The sequence below is a fragment of the Eptatretus burgeri genome, chromosome 9, assembly GCF_056783735.1.
Source record: "Eptatretus burgeri isolate ZD-2024b chromosome 9, Ebu_testis_v1, whole genome shotgun sequence".
Taxonomy (NCBI): domain Eukaryota; kingdom Metazoa; phylum Chordata; class Myxini; order Myxiniformes; family Myxinidae; genus Eptatretus; species Eptatretus burgeri.
In genome coordinates this window covers 76,762,781-76,775,243 of record NC_140969.1, presented here as the reverse complement: position 1 = coordinate 76,775,243, position 12,463 = coordinate 76,762,781, and the positions used below count along the sequence as shown (strand labels likewise).

The following is a 12,463-nucleotide window of genomic DNA, read 5'->3' as shown; positions in this document are numbered from 1 at the left end:
ATCACTTAAAACATGTGGAAATGCAAAAAAAAAAAATTCAAATATTTTTTCAAATTGGCCGCCATATTGGATTTTGGACCAAGTCCAAAATCTAATGGCATGATCCTTGGACCAGACCTAACCCCCCCACCAAGTTTCGTCGAAATCCGTCAAGGAGTTTTTCTGTAATACTGTTCACAAACAAACAAACAGAAAGGGGTGAAAACAGTAACCTCCAACCATCTTCGATGGTGGAGGTTAATAAAAACTCATGAACCCAGATGAAAAAATTTCAATATTTCTGGCTGCCAGACCGTGTATCCAATCAAGTTCAAATTAAAAACATGTATTCCCCATCATTACTAGATCATAGTTGTGATGTTTCACATTGATTGATCAAGCGGTTTCAAAGAAAACATTTAATATTTTTATTCAATATGTCTGTCAAACCATGTGACCTATGGCATCATATGTGACCCTTTATTTCCCGATGGATAGGTGATCACACATATAAAGTTTTGCCTCGATTTGTTTTACCACCTCAGAGAAGCTTTATATATATATATATATATATATATATATATATATATATATATATATATATATATATATATATATATATATATATATATATATATATATATATATATATATATATATATATGGCTGTCAAATCACTTGACTGATGACAAATGTTTCTGTGGACCATTTTATCCCTAGATGACCCTCAAATGTTCATACTTATCAGATGTAGCGTTCTACATATGCAATTATGATGTCCAAACGAAGGCAACTATGATGTCGTTAAAAAAAATAATAACAATAAAACCACTTATTCCCCATGAGTACTTGCAGTGTGCCAAGTTTCAATTTTGCCCTTGGTGCAGTTTCAGAATAGAAGTCCAAAGTTTTTCCAACATGGCTGCCGCACCACGTGACCTATGATGTCATAATTATCAATAAAACATTCTACATTAATAGTCACTCCAATGGTGAAAATGTCAAAGAAATAAAATGTTTGTACGGAGCTGCTCCCACATTTGGATGAAACTGGGTCAGCTAGGCAGGGGAGGGTTTAATGAATTGAGAGAGACAGACAGACAGACAGACACAGAGACCTTTACTCACCAATACTTTGATTCCTTCTTCTTCAACAGGATGCTTATTGTAAGTTGGTTCACAGACTCTCACCACTGTTGACACCCTACAACGTTTCAATTCCTGCATAAAAGAAAACAAGAACGTCCAGCAAACATGAGAAGACAACACCGTTAGATTGCAAAGAGTTTGACAATGACTTACAGAATGCAAATTCTTACCTCTGTGAACTTTCCCAGGGTAGAATCAGTCGGGTTGTGGGTAATGAGAAAGCGCATATTCTTATAAGCAATCTCCACTGCAGCTGGACGGTTCATCCGTGCCATTTTAACTTCTTGGTAAAGGACAATGTCAATAAGTTTCACAGTGTTTGAATGATTGGAGAAAATGTAGAAAAAAAAAAAAAATTTTTTTTTAAAAATCCAAAGCAAGAGAAGAAGAAAAAAGTTTTTTTGAAATAAATGCAAGATTTGGAGACACAAGAAACAGCTTGGCAGGAAAATAAATAAAGTTACAAGGTCAGGTTAAACTTGAGGATGTTGGCAATAGGAAATACAAGATCTTTACCCTGATCAGATCATGGGAAATGCACGCACACCAAGTTGCTTTGATGCACAATAGCCAGCCAAGCCAAAAGCCACCGAAGCTCTGGAGCGAGGGGCTTTGAAAGAGCAAAAGTTGAGAGTTCGTGGAAGCCAGGGGGACCTAGAAAACAGGCAAAGAGCCTGCAGATCACTTGTCTGCCAGTGCAATGTGCTGAGCCTCGCAATATTCTCCACGTCCCTTCACAAACTCCATAAATGTGCGACCGAGTACACCGCAGAATTGCTGTGGGTTCAAAAACAATAAAAGTGGAGGTATACAAGGGTGGAGGGCAAAAAGGGAGGCATTTTATGCATTTCATGGAAGTAAAGCTTGAGTGGGGGCAGGCAATATTGAATGTGGGAAGAGAAGAGTAACAACAGGTCAGTTGCAAGAGGGAGAGAGAAATGTTTAGAAAAATTTAAATAAAAAAGGCAGGTCAAGAAAGGAGAAGACAGGTTGAGAGATAACCCATCTCAAAAAATAATAATAAAATAAATTTTAAAAAGGAGGACAGGGGCTTTGGTAGAGGAATGGGGTACAAGTCAGGAGGAGCAATAAGGAAAGGAGGGGGGTGAGGGATATAAGAGGTAGGAGAAGGGAGAGAAAAAAATAGCTCGAGGTATAAAAATATGAGTGGGTATTTTGGTAAAGCAAATAAGGCACATGAATGGGCTGAGGTGGGGGGAGAGGGAGAGGAGGCATAACTCCTTAACACTCTCAAACTAGGTGGGGTTGGAGTAAAAGAATGGAGTGTGGGGGGGGGGTAATGAGGCTGGAGGGGGATAAATAACTAAGCAGAGGAGGAGGAATATAGAAGGGAGTGGAGAAGACGGCTTGAGAGAAATGTGTATGCAGTGGGGAGAACAAGTATTTGATACACTGCCGATTTTGCAGGTTTTCCCACTTACAAAGCACGTAGAGGTCTGTAATTTTTACCATAGGTACACTTCAACTGTGAAAGACGGAATCTAAAACAAAAATCCTGAAAACCACATTGTTTGATTTTTAAATAATTAATTTGCATTTTATTGCATGAAATAAGTATTTGATCACCTACCAACCAGTAAGAATTCTGGCTCTCACAGACCTGTTAGTTTTGTCTTTAAGAAGCCCTCCCATTCTCCACTCATTACCTGTCTTCACTGCACCTGTTTGAACTTGTTATCTGCATAAAAGACAGTTGTCCACACTCAATCAATCAGACTCCAACCTCTCCACAATGGGCAAGACCAGAGAGCTGTCTAAGGACATCAGGGACAAAATTGTAGACTTGCACAAGGCTGCGATGGGCTACAGGATAATAGGCAAGCAGCTTGGTGAGAAGGCAACAACTTGGTGCAATTATTAGAAAATGGAAGAAATTCAAGATACCAGTCAATCTCCCTTGGTCTGGGGCTCCCTGCAAGATCTCACCTCGTGGAGCCTCAATGATCACGAGAAAGGTGAGGGATCAGCCCAGAACTACACGGCAGGACCTGGTCAATGACCTGAAGAGAGCTGGGACCACAGTATCAAAGAAAACCATAAGTAACACACTACGCCGTCATGGATTAAAATCCTGCAGCAGACGCAAAGTCCCTCTGCTCAAGCCAGCGCATGTCCAGGCCCGTCTGAAGTTTGCCAATGACCATCTGGATGATCCAGAGGAGGAATGGGAGAAGGTCATGTGGTCTGATTAGACCAAAATAGAACTTTTTGGTTAAAACTCCACTCGCCGTGTTTGGAGGAAGAAGAAGGAGGAGTACAACCCCAAGAACACCATCCCAACCGTGAAGCATGGAGGTGGAAACATCATTCTTTGGGGATGCTTTTCTGCAAAGGGGACAGGACGACTGCACCGTATTGAGGGGAGGATGGATGGGGCCATGTATCACGAGATCTTGGCCAACAACCTCCTTCTCTCAAGAAGAGCATTGAAGATGGGGCGTGGCTGGGTCTTCCAGCATGACAACGACCCGAAACACACAGCCAGGGCAACTAAGGAGTGGCTCCGTAAGAAGCATCTCAAGGTCCTGGAGTGGCCGAGCCAGTCTCCAGACCTGAACCCAATAGAAAATCTTTGGAGGGAGCTGAAAGTCTGTGTTGCCCAGCGACAGCCCCGAAACCTGAAGAATCTGGAGAAGATCTGTATGGAGGAGTGGGCCAAAATCCCTGCTGCAGTCTGTGCAAACCTGGTTAAGAACAACAGGAAATGCCTGATCTCTGTAATTGCAAACAAAGGTTTCTGTACCAAATATTAAGTTCTGTTTAATTACATCAAATACTTATTTCATGCAATAAAATGCAAATTAATTATTTAAAAATCATACAATGTGATTTTCAGGATTTTTGTTTTAGATTCCGTCTTTCACAGTTGAAGTGTACCAATGATAAAAATTACAGACCTCTAGGTGCTTTGTAAGTGGGAAAACCTGCAAAATCGGCAGTGTATCAAATACTTGTTCTCCCGACTGTATATATATATATATATATATATATATATATATATATATATATATATATATATATATATATATATATATATATATATATATATATATATATATATATATATATATATAATACATTTCTTTTTAAAAAGACGAGAGGAGGGTATTTGAGTAAAGCATACAAGGCACCAGAATGGGGTAGGTGGTGATTGAGAGTTCACGGAAGGATACACCATAAAAAGAGAGATCGAGAGGGAGAGATGAAGGGGGGTCAGCAAATAAGGAGGGGGGTAATTGGGTGTGTCTTGGCGACAAGACTCCTATGGCGGCACCAAGGGCACTCCGTGGACTTTCACCACTTTCCAAGTGGAAATTGTGGAGGTTTGCCAATCCGTTGGCACAAAACACCCTTCTCGTGTTTGTTTTGTGTACTTTAGATAAATTTCACCCAAAGATGTTAACCCCGGTTTTAAACGACGGCGACTAACGTGGTTCGACGTGTGCATCGCACGTCGCAGGAAGTTGGGAAATCGAAAATTCTCAAAATTCAATTAAACCCAGGCGAGAATAATGGGGGAAAACGTGGGGGAAAACGTGGGGGAAAACGTGGGGGAAAACGTGGGGGAAAACGTGGGGGAAAACGTGGGGAAAACGTGGGGGAAAACGTGGGGGAAAACGTGGGGGAAAACGTGGGGGAAAACGTGGGGGAAAACGTGGGGGAAAACGTGGGGGAAAACGTGGGGGAAAACGTGGGGGTAACATCTCTGTCAGGGAGTCCCTCAGCAGCTGTGGGAGTGAGAAACAAAGGGCGTGCGACCAACAACCCACCAAATGATGAAGAGATGTAAAATAAAAATAAAAAACACGCAACGAGAGAAAGGCCACGACGCCATGATATCACCAATCATTTCGTTAAAGAGCGAATGCAAGAAAGAAAAATATATATATATATATATATGTATATACATATAAGGAACTCAGCAAGGAGTGCTGCTGCAGAAAAATCACCTCATCACAAAGAACAGAGCAATTCGTGCTCCACAGATTAGAAACCACTCACCGCGTTGTGCCTGTTCATTTGAAGGAGACTGCCTGGGTCGTTGCCGCCGATCGGAATGGAGATCACTGCGCCTTCTGTCGCTGCCGCGTCACGTGACTTACCCCTGACGCCCAATCACGTGACAATAAGACACGCCCCCTAACGTCCGCTCCGTGTCGTTTTCTTTCCCTCTCACAGCGGCTTCAATAAATCACGCACACTCAAGTCCCTCGTGTTTAAAGTCACGTATTTGGACGCGAGGAAGCACTGGCGCTGCAAGCCGGTAGTGAAGCTCGATGGAACCGTGAGGTTGAACCAATGAACGTCGTGGATAATAAAAAAAAAATGGTTGTCAATGCCCGGCAGGTGAATGTGAGCATGCGCAGCAGCACTGCAGACGAACGGGGACACGTTTCAAAGGATTGCATCAGATGGTCTTTTTGAGTTGATCTATTAATGACGTCATTTGTGTAAACGTACCGAGAATGGCCGATGGTTTCTTTTTTTTTTAAACAGAAAAAATTAATTAAACTGTTATTTATTAAATTAATTAATGCTCCCGCTGGAAATGTAGTGGTGGCAGCAACAATTCTGATCCTGATGTACCGTACACTGTAATATGGAGCGTTGCTGCTGTCGAAGCACTTTGTTGGCAAGGGTTACACTGGGTGGTTTGCCATTGCCTTCATGGCAGGAGTTTGAGCAGGAATTTTTTATTTGTTCAGGGTGCCGGTGATAGCTCGCCGTGGGATCTTGAACGTCCACCAACTTGTGCCGACAGAATTGGATTCCAGTTTGACGTCCACAAACTTATGCCGACAGAAAGGATTCCAGTTTGACGTCCGCCAACTTTTGCCGATGGAAAGGATTCCAGTTTGACGTCCACCAACTTATGTCAACAGAAAGGATTCCAGGTTGACGTCCACTAACTTATGTCCACAGAAAGGATTCCAGTTTGACGTCCGCCAACTTATGCCGACAGAAAGGATTCCAGTTTGACGTCCACCAACTTGTGCCGACAGAAAAGATTCCAGTTTGACGTCCACCAACTTATGCCAGCAGAAAGGATTCCAGTTTGACGTCCACCAACTTGTGCCGACAGAAAAGATTCCAGTTTGACGTCCACCAACTTATGCCGACAGAAAGGATTCCAGTTTGACGTCCACCAACTTGTGCCGACAGAAAAGATTCCAGTTTGACGTCCGCCAACTTTTGCCGACAGAAAGGATTCCAGTTTGACGTCCGCCAACTTATGCCGACAGAAAAGATTCCAGTTTGACGTCCACCAACTTGTGCCGACAGAAAAGATTCCAGTTTGACGTCCACCAACTTATGTCAACAGAAAGGATTCCAGTTTGATGTCCACCAACTTATGCCGGCAGAAAGGATTCCAGTTTGACGTCCACCAACTTATGCCGACAGAAAGGATTCCAGTTTGACGTCCACCAACTTCTGCCGGCAGAAAGGATTCCAGTTTGACGTCCACCAACTTATGCCAGCAGAATGGATTCCAGTTTGACATCCACCAACTTATGCCGACAGAAAGGATTCCAGTTTGACGTCCACAAACTTATGCCGGCAGAATGGATTCCAGTTTGACGTCCACCAACTTATGCCGACAGAAAGGATTCCAGTTTGACATCCACAAACTTATGCCGGTAGAAAGGATTCCACTTTGACGTCCACAAACTTATGCCGGCAGAAAGGATTCCAGTTTGACGTCCACCAACTTATGCCGGCAGAAAGGATTCCAGTTTGACGTCCACCAACTTATGCCGACAGAAAGGATTCCAGTTTGACGTACACTAACTTATGCCGGCAGAAAGGATTCCAGTTTGACGTCCACCAACTTATGCCGACAGAAAGGATTCCAGTTTGACGTACACTAACTTATGCCGGCAGAAAGGATTCCAGTTTGACGTCCACCAACTTATGCCAGCAGAAAGGATTCCAGTTTGACGTCCACCAACTTATGCCAGCAGAAAGGATTCCACTTTGACGTCCACCAACTTATGCCGACAGAATGGATTCCATTTTGACGTCCACCAACTTATGCCGACAGAAAGGATTCCAGTTTGACGTCCACCAACTTATGTCAACAGAAAGGATTCCAGGTTGACGTCCACTAACTTATGTCCACAGAAAGGATTCCAGGTTGACGTCCACCAACTTATGTCAACAGAAAGGATTCCAGTTTGACGTCCACCAACTTATGCCGACAGAAAGGATTCCAGTTTGACGTCCACCAACTTATGTCAACAGAAAGGATTCCAGGTTGACGTCCACTAACTTATGTCCACAGAAAGGATTCCAGGTTGACGTCCACCAACTTATGTCAACAGAAAGGATTTCAGGTTGACGTCCACTAACTTATGTCCACAGAAAGGATTCCAGGTTGACGTCCACCAACTTATGCCGACAGAAAGGATTCCAGGTTGACGTCCACCAACTTATGTCAACAGAAAGGATTCCAGGTTGACGTCCATCCGAGAGACGACACATACACATAATCACCCTGCTTGTGAAACACTGGGATGACAGTTTATAGCAAGGTCGGGATTCGAACCCAGCTTGGATGACAGTTTATAGCAGGGTCGGGATTCGAACCCGGCTTGGATGACAGTTTATAGCAGGGTCGGGATTCGAACCCGGGTTACACAGCTGAGACAGACGAGTGTGCACACCTCTTCGCATTTCTGGCCTTGTCTCATGCGTTAAAGGTCCAATTGTAATTCCTTGCAGGATCATTATTATTATTACTATCGGTATTAATATTCAGAAATCCTTTTTTTCTGTGGGGTTCATCGGTTCATGAAAGTAGGGTTCATCGGGGCACAAAGTGCATTGGCACATCCCCTGGAACAGTCATGTTGAATTCCCAAGGTGTTGGTATTTCTCCAGACCATAGGTGTGTTCAGTTAGGCCTAAGTCCCATTTGCCACGGCGGCCGTGGGGTCTCCAAAATCTACGGCCACCAGCAATTATACGGCGGCCGCAGTATTTCCACGGTCACACAATGAAGCAGTCACATATGTTTTTATTTTTCGGGGAGCCGCACGGCGTATTTATAAATTGTGGAGACCGAAAACGTGGGGGTGCCATACGGTCTTTGATTTGATGTCGCACAGTGACCTGAGGGCGTTCCTGCTGCGGCCATAGAATTTTCAAGGCAGACGCAAGGCAGACGCAAGGCAGACGAAGTGCAGCCAGACAGACGGTAACGAATGGGTTAATTTTTTTTTTTTACCAGTTTTTTTTTTTCGGCTTGTCGAATTGCTACGGCGAACGTAGAAATGAAAAAAGTTATAACTCCGCGTTATAATTCCACGGCGACCTTACGGCCTGTAAAATATAGCTATACGGCGTAGGGCCACCCTGAGGCCACCTCAGAAACTCTGCGGCCGCCGCACGTTTCTGTCAATTCAGACGGCGTACGGCCACCTTATCCTCGCCGTAGAGCAAATGTGACTTCGGCCTTGCAAGGATTGCACAGGTGAGAGTGTGAAATCATCTCCATTTGTCTTTCTCCTGATAACTTTTTCATTCGTGAATGAAACACGAGTTCCCTCCATCCCCGAAAGTGAAGGAGGTGATGTTTTCATCCCTCTCTGTTTGTTTGTGTGTGGAATATCTCAAAAAGTTGTGGACGGATCCGGATTAAATTTTGTGGACAGGTTCGGTGTGTGACAAGGACGAACTGATTAGATTTTGATGAAGATCCGAATCCGGATCCGACTACGAGAATTTTAAAAGTGATTCTTCACTTTTGAGAGATTGGGCCAAAAACAATATGTAGCACGATATCTGAAAAAGTTGTGTTCGGATTCGGATGAAACGTGGTGGACGGGTTGGGTGTGTGACAAGGACGAATTGATTCGATTTTGGTGAAGATCCGCATCTGGAGACGAGAATTATTTAATTTTTTAAGTTATTCTTCACCATTGAGATATAGGGCCAAAACGATAAAGTACTGTATCGCATGATATTTCAAAAATGTATTGGGCCCGATATGTTCTCATGGATCAGGCATTCCGTGGTGGAGGTATGCGCTCTTCTGAGTACCCTTCTAGTTCTAGAGGTGTTCTTGCCACAGTTTGTTAAATTGCAAGAAATATCATTTTTAACTCAACAGAAAAAAACAACACAACATGATTCCTTACAAGTTAGAACTTGTGTTTTTTAAGTGGTGAGAATGGAAAAATCATCAAAAACTTTTATCAAATACACACTTTTATCACGAGACGGGATGCCTGTTATGGAGGTGCCACAGTGTAATGGTGATCCATTGAATGTATTAAGGGAATTGATGATTCATTGACTGTTTTGGGTCTCTCTCTCTATCGAGTGTGGCCTGTGGTTGCTGGTTGCATCATTGGTTGGGACGCGGCTGGAGCGCTGATGCAGTGTCCCACTTACCAGTACACTGGTACTCATTTTGCCGACCTCGGAAGAATGACAGGCTGAGTCAACCTCCTGGTGTATTAATTCAGCGGCCTAACGTAGCTTGAACCCAGGACCCGAGAATCCCAAGCCGCCACCCTAACCACTTGGCCAACACGACTGTTTAGAGTAAAAATCAAAAAGTGGGACGAACCTGTAAAGAGAAGAGAACCATCATCATTTCATGGACCATACTGTATGAAGTTAAAATTTGTGAAGAATCTATTTATGGGTGATTATATACAATGTGGGAAGAAGTAAAGGTTGAGAAAAAGAGTTGGATAAAGGTCGACATTCTGATGTGTGTGTGTGTGTGTGTGTGCGTGTGTGTCATGTTACCTAAAAGTTTCACCTTACAACCACATCGTCCACAACATTCCTGCAGCACAGTCATTAACTGGAAGGGCACTCGGTGGAGGGCATACCTCTGCCAGACCAGACAATTTAAGTTTTGTATCCCACTGATAAGCTGGAATTGGATTCGGACCTGAACTAAAATCGAATCTTCTTGTTCTTGTCACCGAACCAATTCATCCACCAAGTTTCATCCAAATCCGTCAACAATTTTTTGAGATATCATGCTGCATAATTATCGTTTTGGACAAAGAATGTATGGCAGGCAGGTACAGCAGATATGACTGATAAAGACCATGAAGATAGGAATGGTGAAAGCAAGAATGTTAAGATGAGATGAATGAAGAGCCCCGAAAGCAATTAAAGACTGTTTGTGCATTGTGAAGAATCTATGATTATGAATGAGCCCGAGAATGTGCTTGTGGTCCACGCTGAACCAGAAGCCTCAAATTGTGAAACTGACTCGATCCGTCTTCTGGATGACACCATTTAAACTGAAACGTGTGTCCATGACTGAAGCTTTCCAAGTGGTGGCCTGGAGGGCACAACTGTGGTGCTTACATGTGGCATGTTTTGACATTCCTCGCATTGTTCATTCATACTCATTTGAATTTGCATAAAGGAAACCAAAAAAAAAAAAAAAAAAAGAGGAAAACTTTATGGAATGCTTCGTCACAGGGTTTTCAAAAGGAAACAATGATTGCTGCTATTTCTCATACCAAATATCTTTACCAAAAGGGACTTTCCACTTGACAAGGAAATGCAACATTTAGCCTTTAGCACATGTTCACAGGGTTAAAATAAAATCTCAGAGATAACAAAGACCACCGTAAATACTGATGTATGTATAAACCATACCTAATTACTGATGTATGTATAAACCATACTGTAAATACTGGTGTATGTATAAACCATACTGTAAATACTGATGTATGCATAAACCCTACTGTAAATACTGATGTATGAACCATACTGTAAATACTGATGTATAAACCATACCGTAAATACTGATGTATGCATAAACCCTACCGTAAATACTGATGTATGCATAAACCCTACCGTAAATACTGATGTATGAACCATACTGTAAATACTGATGTATAAACCATACCGTAAATACTGATGGATGTATAAACCATACCGTAAATACTGATGGATGTATAAACCATACCGTAAATACTGATGGATGTATACTGAACAAAAATATAAACGCACCAACCTAAATATCTAAGTCAAGATTGCCATTATGGGAAAATGGTCAAACCGATGATATGTTTGAGCAATGGTTCCTTTGTTTTGCTCAAGACAGATGTTCCCATTGAAATTGACCACTCTGAGTGTGTGGACTCACACGTTGAGTAATCCTTCCCATGAGCACCATGGGGCTTGACAGAGTGATGGTCAGTGAGCGTGACCAGGACACAAACACTCCCTATAGCTTGCCCTATAAAAGGCCTCCCCAAAATGTGGACTGGTGCCAAATGTCAACATGCCACAGATGTCACAAATCTTGAGGGAGCGCGCCATTGGCATTCTGAATGCTGGGACGTCAGTACGGGCCATCGCAGCACACTTCAATGTCCACCACTCCACCATTAGCCGCCTGAGAACGCGCCTCAGAGAGACTGGAAGCACCGTGAACCGCCCACATGCCCGGCGACCACGTGTGACCACCGCCGGTCAGGATCGTCACATGAGGCTGCAACATCTCCGGGATCGACTCCGACCGGCCACGAGGACTGCCGATAAGACTGTCGGGCTGCATAACAGGCGCATTTCAGCCCAGACGGTGCGTAACCGCTTGAGGGAGGCCAACCTCCGAGCCCGCCGACCACACCGGGGACTCGACCTCACTGCAGTCCGGCGTCAGACCCGACTGAACTGGGCCAATGTTCACTTGCGCTGGACCCTCGCACGATGGAGGAGAGTGCTGTTCACCGATGAGTCGCGGTTCCAGCTGTATCGGGCTGATGGCGGACTCCGCGTCTGGCGTCGGGCTGGGGAGCGCTACACTGACGCCAATGTCCTTCGTCGGGTGTCACACGGTGGTGCCAGTGTTATGGTGTGGGCAGGCATATGCCATGGAGAGCACACTCGGCTTCATTTCATTGAAGGCAACTTGAACGGGCAGCGGTACAGGGACGAGATACTCAGACCCATCGTCGTGCCATTTGTGCGCCTTCACCATGTGACGTTTCAGCACAACAATGCTCGCCCCCATGTTGCCAGGATCTGCATGGACTTCCTCGGTGAGGAGGACATTGATGTCCTCGACTGGCCTCCATATTCTCCCGACATGTCGCCCTTCGAGCACCTTTGGGACGTTCTTGATCGACGCGTACGACAACGTTACGCAGTCCCAGAGAACGTCCGCCAGCTCCGTGTGGCTCTCCAGGAGGAATGGGAAAACATCCCTCAGGCCACCATCGATAATCTGGTGATGTCCATGCGCCGGAGATGCACCGCTCTGCGCGACGCCAACGGTGGACACACCCGCTACTGACTGTGTGAACTCTGACAGTGACACCTCGGTTGTGTC

At 44.2% G+C, this 12,463-nt stretch overlaps 2 protein-coding genes across 4 annotated transcripts in view; both read right to left on the bottom strand.

Moving 5' to 3' along the window:
- The window catches only part of LOC147020402 (protein tyrosine phosphatase type IVA 2-like), a 30,448-nt gene extending 29,037 nt beyond the window's left edge, over positions 1-1,411 (bottom strand). Inside the window, exons 1-2 of the mRNA XM_085895728.1 lie at positions 1,299-1,411; positions 1,108-1,200 (exon numbers count right to left, since the gene is read on the bottom strand). Of these exons, the coding sequence (XP_085751854.1) occupies positions 1,108-1,200; positions 1,299-1,403 (198 nt within the window). The 5' untranslated portion in view covers positions 1,404-1,411. The remainder of the gene's footprint in view (positions 1-1,107; positions 1,201-1,298) is intronic.
- Positions 1,382-5,472, bottom strand: LOC147020401 (uncharacterized). Of its 3 annotated transcripts, none has more exons than XR_015061811.1 (3): positions 5,152-5,433; positions 1,645-1,905; positions 1,382-1,411 (listed from the first exon to the last, which is right to left on the bottom strand). XR_015061811.1 is itself a non-coding variant. In XM_085895729.1 (2 exons), the coding sequence occupies exons 1-2, from the start codon at positions 5,167-5,169 to the stop codon at positions 1,810-1,812; spliced, it is 114 nt and encodes a 37-aa protein (XP_085751855.1). In that variant the 5' UTR covers positions 5,170-5,472; the 3' UTR covers positions 1,618-1,809. The 3 variants fall into 3 exon arrangements, 1 of the variants encoding a protein (XP_085751855.1); XR_015061813.1 differs by having other exon boundaries at positions 1,385-1,408; positions 5,152-5,467; XM_085895729.1 differs by lacking the exon at positions 1,382-1,411 and having other exon boundaries at positions 1,618-1,905; positions 5,152-5,472.
- Positions 5,473-12,463: the final 6,991 nt, after the last annotated feature.